At 41.9% G+C, this 21,693-nt stretch overlaps 1 protein-coding gene and 1 long non-coding RNA gene across 2 annotated transcripts in view; both read right to left on the reverse strand.

Moving 5' to 3' along the window:
* The window catches only part of LOC128918522 (zonadhesin-like), a 108,359-nt gene that overhangs the window by 47,943 nt on the left and 38,723 nt on the right, over positions 1-21,693 (reverse strand). The window contains exons 3-11 of the mRNA XM_054222812.1: positions 11,955-12,072; positions 11,527-11,614; positions 10,962-11,150; positions 10,353-10,461; positions 5,996-6,100; positions 2,306-2,498; positions 1,675-1,811; positions 912-1,136; positions 266-407 (exon numbers count right to left, since the gene is read on the reverse strand). Coding sequence (XP_054078787.1) covers positions 266-407; positions 912-1,136; positions 1,675-1,811; positions 2,306-2,498; positions 5,996-6,100; positions 10,353-10,461; positions 10,962-11,150; positions 11,527-11,614; positions 11,955-12,072 — 1,306 coding nt within the window. The remainder of the gene's footprint in view (positions 1-265; positions 408-911; positions 1,137-1,674; positions 1,812-2,305; positions 2,499-5,995; positions 6,101-10,352; positions 10,462-10,961; positions 11,151-11,526; positions 11,615-11,954; positions 12,073-21,693) is intronic.
* The window catches only part of LOC128918528 (uncharacterized), a 38,105-nt gene continuing 36,281 nt past the window's right edge, over positions 19,870-21,693 (reverse strand). Inside the window, exon 3 of the long non-coding RNA XR_008469598.1 lies at positions 19,870-21,170. This is a non-coding gene — a long non-coding RNA (uncharacterized LOC128918528). The remainder of the gene's footprint in view (positions 21,171-21,693) is intronic.

Consider the following 21,693-nt stretch of genomic DNA (forward strand, 5'->3'; position numbering starts at 1 on the left):
AGAACGGTGCAGCTCTAGTCTGCATTCTTAGTCTTTTATATAGAGGAAATCTACCATTTCTGGAGCCATGAAACTGCCTAATTCAGAAAAAACTTGCCTGGACCACTCAGTAACATTCAACGTGAAAGGAACTTGCAAACACTTCCTGTGCACAAAGATATTACTTAAAATCAGAAGTGTTCTGAAATGCCATGTGGAAATACTTTCTTCTGTACCTGCGTGTGTCAGAGACCCACAACTACCGCAGCACGTGTAGTGTACTTACACTGGGCATAGAACTGGCTTGGAGGTCCCACTGGTGCAGAAAGCTCCTGCAGGGCAAACACTGCAATCTTCCACTCTGCCATTTCCCAGCCTGGTACTGTAAGTTCCTGCAGGGCAGGGGTACTGCGTGCCCCTCCACGTACCTTTCCAAAAAAGCAGAGAACCGTCCTAGTTCTTAATACAGCCTTGAAGACAGAAGGCAGTAAGTCCCCCTGTTCTTCATTGCTATTGAGTATTTATATGAGTTGCATGTAAAGACATATTTTTATGTATAAAAAAATCACCACTCACAGCTCCGCGAACAACCACCACAAAAAAAAAATAATCACCGTTTAGCAAATATTGCAGAATCTTTGTAGGAAGTTTCAAATTTAGAATTGTGCTTGTAGCAGACACTTGACTGTGCATTTTAATTCTTTGCCAATTAAGGGAAAGAAAATAATGACACCAACACACTCAGTTCAAACACCATAGACTTAAAGTATTGATTATACAGAACAGACAGTTTGCTATCCAACTCCACACTGAAATAATTTTATGCAAAAAAATATGCTGATAAAGTCAGCGTGTGACTTCACCAGAGTCCACAAAATTTCTGAATACAGAAATAAACTGAATCTCCTTCATTCCTGCAAAAAGCTGCCTACCTTGAGGGCAGTAGTGCCCTGAGCTGCACATCCCAGTAGGAATATGGGCTCCTCCTACACAAAACCAGCCTGCAGGGCACGGTAAGCACTCCGCTTCCGAGGTCAGGCTTGTCCTATTGCTCCAGGTGCCTGGGGCACACTTGTGCTGCATCGGGTGCTTTGTGCCTGGTGGGCAGTAGTGACCAACTGGGCATGGAGTGGGAGGCTTCTGCTTCCCTCCTGTTCCTGTAAACACAAATTTAAGTAGCCTAATGGGCCACATACTGGCTTCACACAATCCAGTTCCATCATTTTCTTTTCAGCTCTGCTGGATGACCCTGAGTTAAGTCTTCTCCTCATTTTGAGCCTTTCTTCTATTTAAAATGGCATAACAATAATTACTTCACCGTTGACGAGAGGCTCCATCACAGAACTGGTTACTAAAGCAATTATTCTTCAACTCAAGTATCCTGCATAGTACCCCTGTCCAAAGCTGGCATAGGCATTAAAGTGAAAAGGCCACCAATAAGCTAAAAATGTTGAAGACTGTAAAAACTGGCTATTTCCAGGTCACGAAGTTAAAACAGTAACAATGGGTGGCACAAAGAGAAAACTTCAGAGTAAAATTAAAATCAACTTGTCCAGAGGGCACGGCAGCCTCTGCAGTAACACTGAAGGGCAACTCTTTCCCATTTACCGTCATTGCGATACCTCACTGACCTGCTCTAGTACTTACTGGTAGGCTCTGTGATAGTGGGTACCACTTTGTCATAAAGCCACCTACCTCTCACACAGACAAATCCAGCGGGGCACGTTTCACACTGCGACTTATCAAAGAGGTTGAAGTCATTGCCAACTGTTCCTGGAGGACAGGCATTGGTGGGAAAATGAGGGCTGGATGACCCCGCTGGGCACACGTACCTAACAAAACACAGCAGGCTAGTTGGGACAAATGTTTTCATGTAAGAGGGAGTCAAACTCTGTCCTACCAGAATACTAGGATGAATGCTGCAATGGGAAAGAGCTGAAGCACTTGATGCTGTGACTGACAGCAATGTAACTGACAACGAATAATGCAGAAATACTGAAAATGAAACATTGTAAATGGACTGGTTGTGTCATGCTTTTTTGACCAAAAGAAAAGTGGGTTATTCACCAGGTCGCGTTGTTCGTCACCATGGGATGTGTGGCCCAGCTTCACTCTTGTCTATTTTTACCACCTATTCTGTGGCAATAGCAGGCAGCAGTGCCTTCCACAAGAACAGTCTACATTGCTCTGATTTACCAGAAACTACAATAAAACCTTGATATGGCAGAGGATGCCACCTGCACCTCCCTACGCACAATGCAAAACCAATGGAGGTGAAATACATGCACAGACACAAATAGAAGCACAGAAAACAAGCGAGGCTTACCCTGGTAAGCACTCCGCATCAGGCTGGGGTAAGCCAGCCTGAGTACAAGCTCTCCCTGCTGGGCAGGCTCTGCAATCAGCGGCTTCATCCTGTCCTTGGAGAGGATTGAATGTACCGGGCTGGCATGCGACTGGATAACTTGCTCCAGCAGGACAGAAGTACCCAGCAGGGCACTTCAAACACAACCCGATTCCTACAGAGAAAGACGACATTTAAGGTCCCAAAGGGAGCATGACCTACCGACAAAAGAGGGTCCCACAAAATATGATTCCTTTGCTTTCACCTACACAAAGAAAGTATGATGGAGGTTCATTCATAACAACAATAAAGTTACTGCAAAGCCAGAAGGTGGTGGTATTGGATTAGCTGAATGTTACTGCGGTTGAGTGGCTAATGGAAGCAGTAAAACCACCTGGACTGTGTTCTGAGAAGGAGAAATGAGATACATTTAAAAATAAACTAAAACATCAGCCTGAAAACACTCTGATGCAGGCATATTTAGTAAGGACAATGCTTAGGCCTTAGTTGTAAGAGAGCCTGAGGTTTCCACGAAAGCTGAGCTCTTTCCATGTTTGCATTCTGAATGCAGAGAGGGAGAAATGGATTTCACAGACTGGAGATATATTCAGTACAAACACATGGATACCTGCTTGAATGACAATCAATTTGAGCTGTGATGATCTCTAAAATCCCATGTGTTAAACAAAAGATGCTTGCACTGTAACTTAAAGGAACACTAGCAAGATTAATACATAAGAAAACAAGAATCCCTTACTGGTACTACCATGTTCAGAAAGTGCATTTCATTACAAAACGTCCCCAAATGTTTAATTTCGCAAGAAGGAAACACAAATTTAGCACAGGAGTAGTTGCTGTCCTCCCGAGTCACGCCTTTCAACAGTACAAAGCAAACAGAGCAATTCAGGGGGAAGGGAAAACACTGGCTGATGATGATAGCTCCCTGGAGTACTTCCAGGTTGAACCCCTGCTGCCTTCCAAATGCTTGTCAAGGCAAGGCTCAAGCATACACTAGTACGTACGTGCCTCTGCAGGCTAGAATAGAGACTTACAGCACCCCCAAAACGATCAGGATTTATCAAAATCCAGGCTGCCCCCTCCACAGATTGAAGGCGTAGGTCCAGATTAGGATTCCTCAGCGTGCGAAGGAAGTTCAAGGGTTATCTCTCCCTCTGCCTTCCACCCACTTGCTCATTCCCACCACTTAGAAAAATCTCATTATTTCCGCCCTTACATTTACTCCACATGGCACGGATGAACACAAGCTTCAAAAACCTCAGTACGACCAGATCTGCATTTCTCAAAACTATAAAATTCCACACCTCTGAGCACAGCAACTGAATCAACACACCTGAGGGGGGCTGCAACCTCATGGCGCTCTGGGACCCTTTAAAAATTGCCTTAATCTGACAAAAGCTTCATGATGTGGATCTGCACCTCTAGCAAACCCCGCGGGACAGTCATTTTATATAACCAGAATCCATGCCAATTGGCTATAAGGGCATAAAATTTCCATTTCTTGCCTGACTTTCTGGAGATGATGCCTCCCCTTTGGAGTTCAGAACAGACTTAACAGCATGGCTGCCTGCACACTTTCTATGAGATCAATCACGGCACGGATTTACAGATATTATCTATTCTGCAGGACCACCATGTACTCGCTGTGCAATAAATGTGATGCAGACAAAACCTGGTTATCACTGAGGGCTAAGTATGTCACTCTTAACACGCTGCAGTGTAAATGGTGGACACAGGCTAATACCATCTGAGCCATCATGGTAGTATACTTGAAATATTATATGGTTTGTCAGAGTTTATTCATGTATCCCCTGCCTACTTTGCAGCATTGTCCTACCTTTGCCAAGTGTTCCTTAGGAGAGTTGACAACATCATTATATAAAGTAGTACAGGCATAGCATAACAGCTCACATTATTAAACCAAAAGAGTTTTTAAAATCTAATTTACTTTGCAGCTTCTACAGTGTTTGTTCAGGTGCCACTGGCCCTGTCTTTTGAATTTTGCTGTCTTGTTGAGATGTGAGGTTTGTTCCTTGCTGCACCATGTAAATGCACTTCTGGTTTTAATTTCAGAAGTGGGCGGAAAGCAGCAATTGCCTAGACTTAGTTGCTGAGTAAAAAAATCATTCAACAGTCTAGACACTTTAGTAGCTGAGTCATTTGCTAGAAAATAAATGATCAAACAGAAAAATATATGGCTTGATTTGAAGGAGATAATTATTTTCTTAGCACATACACGTGCCTGAGGGAAAGTGCCCCATAGATGTAAAGGGAGACTGAGCAACTGAGCAACCTAGAGTGGTTTCTGTACCTAGCAGCGCACCTGGTGATTGGTGACCCTGGAAAAAACATTCTGGACTTGGGCCAAAGTTTACTTTAGTGAATCGAGCTCAATCCCTGAATCTCCCTCTGACTCTATTTTCCCATTTGTACAGCAGTGCTAGGGAGAGGCATTTTTAATACCATTGTGAGAGACCCTGAGGTAATCTGAAACATTCAAAAACAAGCAGAGCTCACCTCAGCAACATGTGATTACTATAGCAGAAAGCCAGGTCTCCCTTCCCACGTCTAAGCAAAGATTTAGGAGCAGAGAAGACTTTAGCAAAGTTCTATTATTCTGTCCTCTTAAATTAATTTATCTGTTACTAAATTGCAAAATCTAGTCACTTTCAACAGCTTTCCCAATCTTTAGTCGTACTGTATGTGAAACAAAAGTTCTACTGATTTAGAAAACCAAATCAAAACAGAAATATTTAGAAGGAAACTTCACAGAAATAGAGCTGGAAATCCACGGAAGCCTCGTGCCTACCTCCTTGCATGCATTTCAGAACACTGGACACTGCTTCATCTACTTGGCACTTTAAAAACTCTTAAGGGCAAGGATTCTACAGCTTCTGAAGGCATAAATTCCAATGCTTTACTGTTACAATAAAAAAAGTTTTGCCTAATCTGTAACCTAACTTCCCCTTGCTGCAAGAACGGGCCAAGGACTATTGTGATTGATTCAAACACATACAAAGAAAGAACCCCTTTCCCAACGGGAAAGTGTATGGTCAACTTCAATTATGTTACTCCTCTGTTCCACTCATAAAAGAGCTTGAAAATGAGTCTGCATTACAGCACAACACATCTCCTCAAAGTGGACTAAGAGTGCTACAAACAGTGTCTCACCCACAAAGCTGACACAGTTGAATAAGCTTTAACAGCAAGCCAGTTGCTGACTTTGGCTTCACAACTGACCTCTTGGATGACTTCAGCGCATTATTTCAGATTGCTCCTTGATTTTCTTTCCCTTCTACTGAAAGTACAATAACCTTTTCCCTCCATTGCAACTTTTTTGAAATCCCTGCATAGGGCAGATATCTAAATAGCAGGGTCCGTCTTCATAAAGGCAGTTCCAATGAAATAAGTGGACAGTGAGCACTTCTAGATTTAACAGCTTTGCAATTCCGGAATGCCTCACCACAAATCTGGTGACTCACAGGAGATTCCATAGGTACTCCTTGCATCCAGAGCTCTAGGACTGCCTGAGCTAGAGCCTAGTAAATAAGTACTGTAACTGCCAGACCCTTCTTCGTAAGAATGTACTTAACAGTGTGATTTACAGGGAGAATTACTACCCACGCTGTCCAAAATGCCTTTTATGATACAGACCTGGCAAGCATGAGGAGCTGCTGCTGGGTGTGTGAAGTCCTTCTTTGGGCTTGAAACTCCCTGCTGGGCATGGAGGGACTGCAAGGCCATCAGAACAGAAGTGACCTACAGAGAAGAAGAAAACAACACATGGTTCAGAAACGACATCAACTCAGACTCAGAGCAGAGTGGTGATGGGTCTCTTGCACGCTGACATATGTGTGTATGTTGCATGGGACAAATGGGAAGCACAAGTATTTGGTGGCTAAATCATATCATGGTGTATGAATGTTGCACTCTGAAGGCAGACATGAATGTGCTCTGATCTGGCAGGATACAAACCACCTCCAAAATAAAAACAGAAGAACTAACTGTGTCAGCACAGTACTCAGTCTGAGCTAATACACTGTCCAAATAAAAAGGTTTTATTAGCACAAGCTGAAGGCAAAGCGAAGGTGGTAGTAGTGTCCTAAAATAAAACAGGTCTTAAGAAATACAGCACTACACCGTTTCCCAGAGCCTATTTAAGCTTTGTGAGCTCAAAAGCAGCAAAGTCCAGGATGGTCCCTGATGAGAACAGCCGAGAACCTGCACGGGATTGCTGGCTGGTAAGTGCACTTTCTTTACTTACACATTAAAAGGGTTTTATGCCTAACGGCAATGAGATGCCAGATTCATTTAAAGGAATGGAAAAGGAGGTCATTCCAGTAGGCTGCATTTCAAAAAAGTCCTTCACAGCAGTGAGCAAAACTGAGTAACAGGTGAAGTCAAAGATGGACAAACCTCGCCCATTCATGCCTGTCTGTCCCTCCAATTCCAACCCCTTTACTCACTACATCAATATATGTCAGCAGCTAAATTGTCCTGCACTGGGGTAAGGGCTATCTGGAGGAAGCAAAGGAAACTGCTCCAGAAAAGACATTTTAAGATGTTTAAAGCACTTGAACTTTCAAAAGGTCACTGCATTAGATAGACAAAATATTTTCCTGTATTTACACTGAGAAAAGACAAAGCTCAAGAAGGACAGGGGAGAAATCTAGGAGCATCGCTTTCTACTAAAGCTAACCAACAAAAAATTAAAAGAAAGTTTCGCAACTCAGTAACATTTTCAAACTGCGAATATTCAAGTTTACAAATCATTTTAAGCATTTATGGCAAGTCAATAAAAACGAGGGGGGTTATGGAATTTTACATTTTTTTCTTGGTTTGCGTGATTTTGAACATTTTCCTTGAGATCTAGAATTTCAATAGCATTTCAGTCAGCTCTTATTTGTTGAAGGGTGCCATTTAAATGATTGACTGTTTTTATATCCAAGAACATGTTCATTTCAGGAATACAAACAAAGCTGCTGTGAAGCCTACAATAAGTTGCTGGGTTCTGCAATATAAGCAGAGCTGCATGGACATAATAAAAGGGAAGAAAACAGCAGGTCACTTATTTAAAGGCGGCACATTACAGATAGTGCAATTTTTTTGTGTTTTGGAAATTTTGACAAGATTTGAAAAATAAATGCTCATTAATATCCTGTCTAAAAACGTTTCTTCCTATTGTAAAGCTGAGCTGGCAAAGATAATACAAGCGTTTAATACATCATGACATTTTTAAATTCAAAACATACAATGAAATTTCAAGCTAAATATCCACGTTAGTTTTATTAGTTAGCATCATTAGAGTTAATTGTTCTCTCTTTATACTCCATTTCTTCTGCTCTCTCCAAGATCATGTGGATTAAAGATCAGCTGAAGTGTTCCTGATACTGCTTTAAGGACCACATTCCTGTCCCCAGATCAATACAGCATCTTTCACTTAAAATCCTTCTGTCAGTTGCACTATTTAGCAAGGAAATGCTCATATCCAGATAGAGTTAATTACTCTTTCCAAGTAAGATTTTGTAGAACTCGATTATCAAATTCTTTACTAAACGCCAGATGGATATTTGAAGAGTGAAAAAAAAAGAAAAAAAAAAGAAAAAAGGATCTAACTGGCATGAAAGTGCCACTGCTATGCTGAAGTATATTGCTATGTATCAGCACAGCAATGACACTTCATTCACGCACACGCAATACTAAGTACAAAGTTTATATATAATTAAAGTCAGGCAAACTGTGGAAAAGAAGGCTGGGAATCCTCACACACACACCCCCCCCCCCCCCCCGGCTTGTGATGGTATTCAAACCCTTACTGTCTAAGGGCTTTGCAATTGGTCTGGATGACTTATTCATATTTAAGAACACAAGAGGGACTAATTTTAACACCGAAGCACTGCATTTCAGCATGGGATATTCTGCACGTATTTAACCTGTTGATCATCTACTCAAAGATTTTCACCTTCTCTCTCCAGGTTTTGTGGTTGATACACTGGGGGTAAAACCTGATGGCAGGTTTTGGCTGATCTTGCGCTATAAACAATAATAATACAGTAGCAAATCTGTCACTCTAAAATCCATGCTCTAACATGCCCATGTCTGTTTGCTTGTTCAAATGTTTGGTAAGTACAATTTATAAATACTTCCTTAAGTCCAAAGAAGCCAATGTCTCCTGATTATTTTTTTTAATGGAGCCACAATTAGTTCCCTGGCCTTCTACAGAGCACAGTAAATACTAAGTGTAATACGATACACATCAACAAAACCATCAAAACTTACTGTGTATGACTGACCCCACCAGAAATGTGCTATTTGCTATTCGTACCTAACCACAGACACTAGAAATAAGAGAAATCCTCTGTTCTATTCTCTCACCTATGTATTGTAACTGCATCTAAACTACTGAGATCTTGGTCTAGCACAATCTCTTTAGCTACTCCATTTCTCCTTCTACTGGACAACATGTGAGGTACCAAGCGCATAGGAACTCTTCATTATTTAATAACAGGGATTCTAATTACAGACATAAGAATCAAGTTACTGAGTTCAGTGACTCTGCAGAAGGCACTTGGGATTGTTCATTAAATAGTTCGTCTTTACATGCAGTACAGGGCTTACAGCAGAGAAAAGTCTGGTAGGGCTGCAGATCACAAACTGCCTCCCTGTAAGGAACATTATACATCCTTTTAAAAATTCACAGCAACGCCATGCTCTCCCTATAAGGCCTTTTTACTAGGGTTCAGGTGGGCTAAGAAATATAAATTAAAGTCTGAGGGTACGCGGAGGGAATTATCAGCGATACTGCTGCTACCTGCAACACTGAACTTTTCCTATTACTATTGAAGACTGGAACAGAATTTACATGGAGGGCCTTGGAGGGATACCAAAGCAACACACTTTATCACAGAAACAAGCACAACAGAAAGCTAACCTTGGACTACCAAATCCTCGCTAGGCTTATACTCATTCTCTGGCATACGTAGGAGACATGCCAGGATTTTAATACTGCAGAAAACTCTTTCTTTATGGGGAAACTATGCCAAGTGGTCACTCAGTACTAGAAGGGCTTAACCTGCACTCTCACTGAAGAGTGGCAGGCTACCAGCCCGGGCAAATACAAAGCTTTGGGGTTTTGTATCAGGATTATTCCCAAATAGCAAACACTCACAGAACATAATTTAAGGTGGCTTCCCAAGTTACTCCATCATTTCTTTGATGGATGTTTTGGGCTAATTAATCATGTGAAATGACATTCTATGCCTGCCGTAATTTCAAAAGATAATCATTTCACAACAAAAACATAGTCCCTCCTAGTCTATTCCTCTGCTACCTAATTCTGCATCAGCATCTCAGTGAGGAATTTGTGACATCCCAACAACAACATGCTACAATTTCCTAAACATGGGCTTATTTGGATTTCTTTGAGAGCATCAAACAGAAAGAGAAAATAGGTAAGAAAACCACAGTGTGCCCATATTTGATTCCTAATGCCTACAGTCGCCACCTGGGAATATAGCACCTGCTGTATATGGGTATTTGTGATGGACAGTGAATCAAGGCTCTGAAGTGAAGGAAGCTATAACCGCGTGTGAATCAATTTTACAGATGATCAGTTAAAATCACAGAGTGAGAGCGCTGCTTTCTGTGTGGAAAGAGAAAGCAAAAGCTTCCCTCTTTGCTCAGCAACACTTGCGCATTCAGACATACCAGTTTATGACCAAGGCTACATCAGCTGGACCTTCCCCATAAACCCAGTAAGTGCGACGACTACCAAAGCTAGCCGTGATTCTTGGTGTTCTCTCATTTTTATTCTCTGCTTTTCATGAACTCTTCTTAACAGCATCTGCTTTATCTCAGGAACTGTACTTTAACCTCCAGTTGTACAGTGACACAAGGAGCCTATCTCTGCTCCAATACTGCCAGCTAAGTTTTACCAGAGCAAAGTGTCATTTTAGTCTCCTTAAGTTCTATGTTTTAATGACTAAAGAAGACGCTTGTGAGATACACTTACCTGCTGGACAGGGCTGGCACAGCAGAGTGTCTTCAGCTGAGAAAGAACCAGGAGTGCAGGTTACACAATGAGTACGGCTTGGATTCGGCTGCTGACCGGCCAAACAATGCTAAGGAAAAGAAATACAAATTCATGACACCAGAAGGTCCAATGGCCATTGCTGCCCAAAGCTGTGTCCCGGGGAGGCTTGAATCAGGAAAAAGCCCAGCACTGCATTTTATCTCACGCTTCCTCTTTCTCTGCCCTCTCCTCCTTTCCCAGCACTGCTTCAGCTCTATTCTCCAGGGACAATTTTTAGAAGTAAAAATGGTACTTCAAGCTTCTTTAGGTCCTCAGCTGAGGGGTTGAGTGGCGGCAGGTGACTGGAACACTAACTCTCAGAATTTAGGTGAGAAATATTTATTTCTCTTAATACAGGCTACTTGTGGAAGGTCTTAGATCTACCATACCACTGAAGTGTTTTGAATACTTTTCTTTGATAAAGAAGGTCCATATCCTACTATTAAACCAGGGAACCCTGTCTTCTCTTGACAATACATTCATGGTCAGGCTCTGCCTATCCAGAAGAATTATAACTTGCCCTTGCAGAATAACGTGCTCATTCTGTACCTGTCTGCTCCGTCCATCTGGGCAGATGTATCTCTCTGGACACTCCCGACACTCCAACTCTCCCTCTGGCGAATACTGACCAGGTTTGCAGCTCCTCTGCACACCACTATGTGGATCACATGAATAACCATCTGGACACGCACGGCACCCAGCTCCACTCTCTAGGCTGAGATAGCCATTAGGACAAACCTGCAGCGAGATCACAAAGACCATCAGATCCACAGAAACATATTCTTTGCATGAATAATGTAAAACAGCAGTTTCAGACATCCTCAGCCAGACGTGCCAGAAAGCAAGGATCTTGGATCGTTTTCAAAATCTGGCCGACATCCTCTTGAGTGCTCCCAACATGTGCTTTTTATTGTCAGTGGTTAAACAATGAATGCAGGGAGGGCTGCTTGCTGTCTACCCATAAGATCAACCTGCGTTCTCTCAGCCAAATCAGAGCCAAACCCAGTGCAGGAATTTCCTGAAAAATTTCAAAGCAGACTTCAAAGAAGCACGATGATTCAAAATACATGGGAGTAGAGGCAAAAAGTACTACTTCACCTGTCCTTTAGCTTACCTGGCAGGCTGTGATGTCTGCTTGGGCAGTAAGTTCATTGGCTGTTCCCAGCGGGCATTTCCTTGGAGCTGCCTGACCCCCAGGGCAACTGGATCAAAAATACTGACGTTATAAAAATGAGTTCTTCTTCAGACTTCCATCCCGCTATGTTCCTGTATCTACAGAACACCAATATGGGTGTTGTGTAGATACAGAAACATTCCCCTTGCCAACTGCACAAACAAGCACTCTTTTAGCCACAGAAGCATGGACTCAAATCAGACCCCTCAGAACCTCAGAGGGTTCCAACTACACTTTGTGGGCTCCCCCTGATCTGCATTACAAGATAGCTCTCAGAATATTCTCAACATAAAAACGATGTCCCAAGCATTTAACTTTCTTATTGCAGGAGTGTAAGTGCCAAGCGGGAGGGAAGGAAGAAGACTTACTAGAAACCTGTCGGACATTCCAAGCAGTTTCCAGCTGCATAGTAATGTCCCTGTCTACAGTCTATGAGACAGTGGGTCTGGCAGTCTATGCTGCAATCTGGTGAGAGAGAAGAGGTCCCTAAAAGAAAGCAAAAGAAATAAACTTAACGTACAATGAACAAACATTCAAGACTCCAAGCTAAATGACCAGTTATTACTACACCATAATGTAGCATCAGCACGATTTTGTCAACTGTGTTAATAGCACTAGTACTACTAATACAATAATTTCCTCTTAAGAACAATGCTTTGCTTTCATGGTGAAGTGGTGTTTATGAATGGGACACAGCATCTCACCAGTGTAGTGACTAAAAAAAAACCAGGAAATATTCTAAGCCTGTCTTGTTAAGATGGAAGTCAAATCAGAAAATCTCATGCTCCTCAGTCAAATAAGCTCCTTGTTATCATTATTACTGTTACACTTAGCTGAATTAGCTGACTTCTCAAAGCCACATAGAGTGTACCAAAGCTGGAAATAAACCTAAGTTCTTGGGTTTTCCATTCATCAACACTATTTCCCTGTCCATTATCACATTCATTCTGAAGTTTTGGTAGCTAAAATTAAGGAAAGGTTTCTCTTCCAGAATTAAAACCTGTTCCCTTAAGATTTCTAGATAAATATTCTGAACACAAAATTCTGGAGGAAATCCCAATTTCAGATGTTTTATCAAACTAAACCAATTACCCCCTGTAGGTAGCAGAGAGCCTTTTCCATGTCTTCATTATCTTTTGAAAAGGTCACATTTTGTTTGCCAGGAAGTTGAAAACCTGTTTTCAGCACAAACAGCCCAGTCTGATGGAAAGAGCCAAGGGATGAAGGAGGTACTGTACTGCTGTGTAATCTCAACCAAGATACTTCATCTTTCTCTACTTCAGTTATCCAGTCTACACAGTAAAGGCAATTTTACCCATCCCTCTTTAGGAAGTCTCTTGACATGACGTTCTATAAGAGAAAGGTGATAAATACTCAACAAAGAGCAAGATACCTAAAACCTGAACTTAAAGGATGCAATGAGCACTATTTCCCTTTTTGTACTTCTTACTTTCATTTTGCAAGCCTATCAGATTTAGATTCTAGTATGCTAGCATCCCAATGAATTCCTTTATTTTGAAAAGTGAGCTTCACTATGGTAACCACAAGGATTTCACATGGAGTTCCTCACAAAGGGCTTCTCTGGGTGCCTGTGCCTGAGCAACAAAATATGAGAGTGCAGGGTGGGGACGAGAGTTCCAGGCTTTTTTTTCATCTGTTCCATACTCGAACGAGCCCCTTGGTATTACTACTAGTTACCCCAAAACACTGATGTGTTCATTTTTTTCCCCCTTTCTCTAGAAAATTATAACGCCCTGGTGAATGCATCCCCCCACCTCCTCTGTCTTCTCCCTCAGATGAATTCCTAAAAAAGATTGTGCTTTTGAAAGAATAGCAGCCACACTCATCAGTTCACGATCAGTTACGAGCTAAACAACTAGCACCTTTAATGCCTCATAGCTTTCAGAAGGTAACAGTATCAGCACCGATTACAAAAAGAAAAACAAACCAAAACAAAAAAGAAGTCTGCCCATATAAGAAAGTTACCTACTCACCTGTCAGGATGATCCTAAGGCTACAGAACAAAATCAGCCAACTCAAAGCATTAGCCATGGGGGCTACTAAACAGTTCATAAAAAACCCACTAGCTTAGAGCTTACATTTAAAATGTTTCTTGAGCATCTAGTGTTGCCTTTGTTGAAGTCCAGTGTAACTAAATCCCTCCCAGGTAATCACTTTTCAACACAGCCTGAAGTGAAATGAACACCGAGCTGCAGAAAGAAAAGATGGCCAAAGAGTTAATCTCATGGAAGCTCCCCTGCAGCATTACTGATACTAAAAAGTGAGAAAACTCATTTAAACATGACATGATGTATACATTCTAAGCTTCCACTAGGCAGGAACCTTGAAAGTATACTTGTCATCATCTTGCACATCTGTCTGGCTGCCCAGTGAGGTGACCCCATGAAACGGAACCCCTCAGGGTCACAAATTCCTTCTTTTTCTTCAACATCGAGGTGAAATATTCCCCGTTTGCTGGCTATTTGTTCTTCCTGAAATTTGCAAGCCCAGATGAACTCTTCCTAAAACAGGATTGTCCCTTGCAGTGTCCACTACCCACTACCTAATTCCTCCTTGTCCAAGATAATTCTTTGACAATATACAAGGCTAAATTTCATCAAAGCTAGGGCAGTGCTGTGGAGCAAACAGAAATCATAATTCTACTGCAATACTAAACAAGCAGATTGTATCCCGAAGCCATTTCATGAACATGGAACTTCTTTTTCAACATAGTCTCATGCTTTTACAAATAACATGAGAAACGCGAGGTTCAGTACCTGCTCCAATGAAGACTGCAAAGATAAGATCTTTTTTTCTCTGTAAGTTACAATATCCTCTCTTTGTTCCACTTTTCCTATAACTTCCCAGAAGCCAGAGACTTTGGAAATAAGTTTGGTTACTGGCACTGGGTAGGGAAGGCGAGGAGCTCTTCTGTCTTCCAAGTTTTGTACTAACACAATTCCAGCCCAGGAGCCAGTCCGAGGCAGGCTGTTGGCTCACATGAAATTATTGGGGAGCACTGCTGTCTGAAAAACAAATAGATCCTCCTTCCTCCATGCCACTGGAGTATCTATAAAGAAACCTGCACAGCTACTGACACGTGTTCTCACTTCTGCAAGCCCTTCAGGAGGCAGTTGAGGACAACTGCAAAGGTCAGTGAAAGCAAAGCTCCTGTTGGGAAGGGTAGTCCTGCCACAGACACAAGGAATTTCACTCTACGGCTGCCTAACTTCACTTTCTGAAAAATGATTCCTCACAGTCTGGACCAAAATACAAACTGCTTGTCACCCTTGAATTGTTCAAGTGCCCTAATGGAAGATTGTGTCAGAGCACCTCTAGTCAGCAAGGAGCAAAGCTGTAGCCATCGTCGCTGAATGTCTACAAAGAGGCCTCATGCCTGTCTTCCTAACTAGCAAAGCAACATCTGTTGCACTTTATAAAGTCTTTAATTAAATTTCTCCAGTAGAACTCAGATGTGTCTGATTCTTCCTATTCTACAAACAATTCCTTGAAATCTCTGCAATTATCTTATATTACAGACAAGAATTGCCAATTAAAACCTAATCAACACAGTGTAAAGGCAGGCACCAGGCCAAGTGCTGCTAATTTTCTTCCCATTTTCGACCTGCTTGTCCCTTGTACTTCAAAAAGTTCGGAAAAGATAGAAGATGTAATAGAAGTCAGAAAAGATAAGAAAAATGGTTAGATTCCCTTTGTCTCATTTCCAGTTTCCTAATTAACTATGGAATTATCAGATTTATATGCAAAGATAACTCACAGGTCAAATTCACCCCTGTGGCATGTGATGTGCTATTTAACTGCAGTCTCATTTGAGGGATGAAATACTGACCTTGTGCTCTGATCAGCCAAACTGGAGCTCTGAGCGGGTCGGTGACTTGCTGTATGTCACGCACCCCGCTAGTATAGCATGAAGCCGTTAAGGCTTCCCAATTCCGAACTCTAAACCTCTCAAAAAAGGTTCTGACATCCACTGGATCTGCACCGATTTTGGATAAGCGCACTTCCACTGTCTCTGCCACGCTGACTGCTGGTGTTAGCAAAATGAAGAATCTGGCCTGACATACTTCTCTGCAAGTGCGCTGCTACAGAAATGAACTGCTGAGAGAACAGCAGAATAACCTGGGACTCACTCCAGGACACTGCCATTTACTTTCATACAGCGGTAGCATCATTCATCTGAAACATCACAAAACCCTGTACAGTTTACAGTGATGGTAAGCCATAGCTATCTATTCCCAGCTATAAAGAAAACAGAGCCTTGCTATTATTTCATCGTCTTCTGTCGAGAAACAAATAGACGCAGATTGAATTATAAATCTAGGCTGTTGGACGCAATGCACAGAAACGCGAAGACGACTCCAGCAAGGAAAATAAATAGGCAGGTCCTTTTCTCGGTTACAGGCATTGGAGGCCTACCAACTATCCGCATATTCATTCCTCTGGGATACAAAATAGCTCAGCTTCCAGAACTGACACACTCATCTTCTCTCCACCAATGACTTGACTATTGCTTCAGCAGACCTGACTGTATTTGAAAAGGCTCCTATTTTTCTTGAACTGTTTGGTCAGGCCTAAAGAAACCAGTCATCCCTGTAATATTAGTAGTCCTTCACAAAACAAGAAGGCACCATTTTTCTTGATTTGAACACCAAAAAACCGTTCTGCTCAGCTCAGCTCACTGCCAATAGTAATAAACCCCCGGGTATGTCAGCAGCAGCACTACCTACCTTGGGGCAGGAAGATTGCCGTCTTGTGGCGAATGCACCAGAAGGGAACCTTGCAGAAAGGCACCATCAGTCACCTAGAAATTAGTTACCATTTCCATGCAGGCAATTTTCCTCGGCCATCAAACCTGATAAAGCGTCCATTTTCTAAATGAAAAATATGCAAATGACCAAAATTGCACATCTCATTTCACCTACAGCTAGGGAAGGGGGAAAAGAGGCAGAGAAAGCTCAAAACCGGGGGAGAGAGGCGAGAGTTGCAATTCACATTAGGAATAGTTTTGTCACTTATTTGCATATATGTAAGTTCTAATAGTACCAACAGCTTATAGAGATTTCTCTTTGATGCAACAGGAGGAGATCTGTGACTTTGAACAAAAAAACCTTTTAGTTCCTCTACAGAAACAGCAAGCGCATTTCAACTTAAAGCCACTTTGCCTCCTAAAACAGCAGGAATGATGCTAAGGGTGGAACCTCCTCCCATCTGCTTTCCCTCTCTCTTTTCTTCCTTTTTTCGTTATTATTATGCAGATAGTGCTACTTGGAAGCCTGTGGATTAATACTTTAAAATTTTAGAGCTGCAAAGTCGGGGCTGCATCTTTCTTGCAGGCATGTGCATACGTATTCTAGTGGCAGAGATTAGGTTGTTTGTTTGTGGGAGGGTTTTTTGTGGTGTTTTGGTTTGTTGGTTTTTTTTTGGCGTGTGTATGGTTGGACTCGATGATCTCAAAGGTCCTTTCCAACCATGAATGTTCTATGATTCTATATATATAATGCACACATACCACATAAAAAACAACTATGCAAGTCCCTTCTACCAACACCTGTAAACCACATAATTCAGCGCCGGCTTATAGGCTGCTCTAGTGCCCCCCTATATGGGCATCCCAATGAACTATTAACAACTCAGAGAGAAACAAAGACCTGGCTGAATATCACAAAGTAACAACACTTGCCAATGCAAAACCTACAGATACACAGAGAAGCTGCAACGATAGCGGCTATTTTCCTCCTGTACCAGTCCTAGAGCAAGTTGAGCACTAATGACAAAAAAAATATGAGGTTTGACATGGGACAACCAAGGTCAGTGACGTGTTAAATACATGCAAGCACCATCATGGCCAGGGTGCCAACACACACACAACATTGAGCCATCCTTCCCAGGTAACTGAAAGTTTTTGCCCTTCTGCGAGAAACAGAAGCAGTAAAACAGCAGTGTAAAATTACACCATAGCTTTACTTTGCACGCTGTTTCACATGCTAAACTTTGTCCCTACTAAGCTTACAAAAGTAAATGCCGAGTTTACAAAGGTAATAAAACTACAGAGAAAGCAGTTAAATGGTATGACCCAGAAAAAATGAAAGATCTTCAGATGAATTTAGATTAAGATGCAAGCACAGCTTTCCCAGTCACCTCCAGCAGATACAGCATAGATGGCCAATGGATTAGGGGAGTGCAAAGCCACAGTACAGATAGGCGAGGAGGGAGAAAACAAAGGGGAAATTCTAGATCCAGAGAAATCAACAGCAAAACACTCCTGAATTTCTACAGGGTTAAGACATTATGTAAAACTGCTTACGTTAAACTCAACTTTGAAAGAGACTGGTGGAACAACTAACAAAAAGTCACTGTATCAACAAAACATTACACCATTCAAGCACAAACACCGTGTCAGAAGCAGCAAAGACAGACAAAGGCCCATCCTGGCTCGGCTGGGAAAAGCCGTCATAACCACAGGTGCTTATAGCTTAAGTGGAAAACATTAATAAAACATAGTCATTAATTTCTCTCAAATAAGTAAGACATGCTTGGTCTGCTCTACACCTATATTCATGAAGTAGATAATTCTGCCTCCTGCCCCACCCCAAATCAGACTTGAAACACTTTGCTAACTGTTGTACGCCAGGTCAGAGCATTTATCCCACTATCCTATCTGTGACAAGGGTGAACAGAAAATGCTTATACCATGAGATGAGCGAAAGCAATTGGGCAGGAACAGACTGAGCCTTGCCTCAGTGTACTCTCCCACAGCTTCTGATTTTCTCTGGTAAACATATACTTATGAAACACAGCCCAGGGCTGTCCCTGGATACTGTCACAGAGTACACGATGCTTCCAAAATTTCATAAAGCCCATTTCGTCACAGGATATACTTCTGTCGGTGCCTTCTTAGATAGCTGCACCCTGAGAGGATTGAGGCAGCATTTGTTAAAGTGATTACATAATTATACTGCAATTGATGAAAATTATACACTGGTGAGACACTGCTGAAAACCTCTTATTTCTTTGTATTGTCTTTAGTGAGAAGGGGACAGAAGGCTAAGTCCCTTTTGACCTCCACTGCCCGTAACTGTTCACTTTTGCTTGTGCCCAGCAGCACCGGTAACTCTTGCTGTCTTCCAGTTCCCGATAAATATCGCACAGAGATTTGTTGCCAAAAAGGACACGTGAACTCACACCCAACAGCTAATGCTGCCTTCTGAAGTTTCCATTGCCGCAACATTGCTGGAAGGCATAGGGAGAGGTGGCTTAATGAATGTGTTTTGTGCATTACTGAAAATTAAATAAATAGACTAAAATGTGATCACTGATGTTGAGTTAGCACTACTGCCTCTTGCTTCAGCAGAATGATTGGATTGTAAACTCTTCAGAAAATGGACCCAGAGAAATGGGGCCAGTGCTTAGCTACCAAACCAAGCTAATGCTGAAATTAGCTGGAGGAAGCAGGACAAATGTAGAGAGGGTTTGCCAAAGACACCAAGGGAAGCATTTGTGAGCAGAGAGAATAATACACACAGCTGGCTACAGCTCTGTTGTATGCCAGGGCAATCCCAAGCTGGAATGAGACCAGCAACACGGAAAACATTTTGGAAAAGCAGCACAGGGATGCTACAGTTTCACTATAAACCACCTAAATTACTCTGTTCAGATTTTGTGATCAAGTATAGCTGTCTGGCTTCTCCCCGAGCCAGCTTCAAGGACCCCCATTCTCTTGCTGTCTCTTGTCCAAGCTAGGGCAGGCAAGCCTAGGCGTTCCCTGCTAACCAGCACTGTGGTTTTGACAGATAGTAGTGCCCAGAGGTTGATGCAGGATCATGGAGTTACAGAGAGCAAAACAAATTGAGCAGTGCTTATGACCATGCTAAAAACTGGGGCAGATCAGGATCAGGAAAGGGCTGAACTGACTACAGAGTGGCAAGTATCAGGTGTGAATGCCAGGCACAGGGTTTAATTCCATCTCCATTATTATGGGGCTGGGATAATAAAACACATGAAGCTACTGAAATGTTGCCTGCTTGTTGATCATGGGAGAACTTTCTCATTTTGTGTTTATAAGCAAAACAATGGATCTTAATTTACTGCTGGTAGTAGTAAAACTAACTGAGAAGCCCCAACACCTGTAGCCTTTTCCCAGTAAATGCTCACAAATTTTGAGTAAATCAACATTTCCCAACCCCACGAACAACAAAAGCCCCATAAAATCTGTTGCAGAACCATAGCATGAAATGGGGGAATCATTTTGGCTCAGCTTTTATTTTTAAACAGTGGTAGCCCCAACAACCTCCATGGAAAGGTCATACGGGAAACTGTAGCAGATGAGTAAGTGAAGCATCTCCAAAACTACCCCTCAAGAAGTTCTTCTCACAGCAGAATGAGCAAGATTAGCCCCACAATCACCTTCATTTTACTTCCATCCCAGGAGATACTTGAATAGGGCAGTCCACATGTGAATTCAAGACATGGAAATGGCACAAGGGGCAAAATCAACATGGGCAGGGTAATACCTAGGCTGTAAGCAAACACAGATCTGTTGTATAGAAGTATATCAGATATCTGTAAAAACATATGCTTCTAGGCATTAAAAAAAATATTTCAGTTGCTGGGTACAAATGTTACCTCAGCATAGACTGTTCTGTAACGGTGTGGCTTGGTTACAGAGTGCTGCACTTCAATTGCATCTGGAAACACCATCCTTGACAGTAGATATGTGTTATGCATGTACATGCATCTTTTCATGGAACACGACTAGAAACATGGTATAGGAGAACATAATATAGGGAAAAGGTGGTCACTTAATATGAGTATCCAAGACATCAGTGGAGTAAAGATGGAACAGAAACACTGTCAGTTGAGCATGCCAGCTGAGGGTGTTTCTCTCCCTCTTCTCTCTACGTGTATGGGAGTAGAAGAAGGTTCACAATGGATTGTCCAAAGACCTGTAAATACTACAAGAAAAATGTAGCTTTGACTTAATAGCACAAAGCAAACCAGACAAGAACAGGAGTGCAGATAACCAAATAATTCCACTTCAGCATATGCATAGTGGCATACAGTCCATAAAGGATCACAACTTCAAAGGCTCCTAACAGCACCACATCTTCTTCTGAGTCACCTTAGCACACATTTTATTAGAAAACAAGATTGATACTACAGCAGAAAAGCAGCACTAGCTGCTGACTTGAGTAAACTTGCAGTTTTATTTGAAAGTGCTCCCCACCACTCCCATTAGGCATTGGTTTGCCTATATTCTTAATTAATACAAGCATACTTGATCCTGCAGTAGGTATGAGAACAAAGGCAACAGCATAATCATCACAGATCTAAATATGTAAAAGATAATGGCACCTGTCCCTTTGAAAAAGTCTCTTCTTCCAGAGGACAGAAAAGTTTAAAGCTTAGTACATCCTCTTGACATCAGGATCATTTCTGTCACCCAGAAGCAGCAGAAGTTAACTCTCTTTTTAAACCCTGCCAAGACCTTGCAAAAGGTCTTAGCTAGGGAATTTGGACCATGTCAGAAGTCTCCAAGTCCAAACTAGCAGCTCAAGTGCCAAAGCCTAAAAAGAAAAGAAGACTGAAGTGAGTGCCTGCAACAGAATATGGCTTGACTGAAAAGAAATCCTGACAAAAGAAAAAAAAGCCTTTCAAAACATCAGGCTGGTAATTTATCAAAAGCTGCTAGTGTTACATTAAGGGACCTCACATAATCCATCATAAGCACTCATAATGATTTCTCAATCTCTTCATCCTAAAGTACTGAAAAGTTAGATGCTTCTAATGGAATACTCAGATTCAGATTAAAGCAGTGAATGGCTTTGACAGGACAGGATAGATGAAACAAATATGTCCATGCAGGAGAAGCTTCACACCAGTCATGTTCCATCAGGAATTTAATTGAAAGACAAAAATATTAAATACACACACACTGTCTAACCAGCTGAACGCAGAGATATAGTACACGCTACAACCCTTCAGACAGCACAGAATTTGTCAAAGATGGTCACAGTACTACCATCATTCACCTCCCAGGTATGCCTGAGAAGTCTTCCTTACCATGCATAACTTGCAACAATTCTAAGT

The sequence above is a fragment of the Rissa tridactyla genome, chromosome 17 (genome assembly GCF_028500815.1).
Source record: "Rissa tridactyla isolate bRisTri1 chromosome 17, bRisTri1.patW.cur.20221130, whole genome shotgun sequence".
In the NCBI taxonomy this organism is placed as follows: domain Eukaryota; kingdom Metazoa; phylum Chordata; class Aves; order Charadriiformes; family Laridae; genus Rissa; species Rissa tridactyla.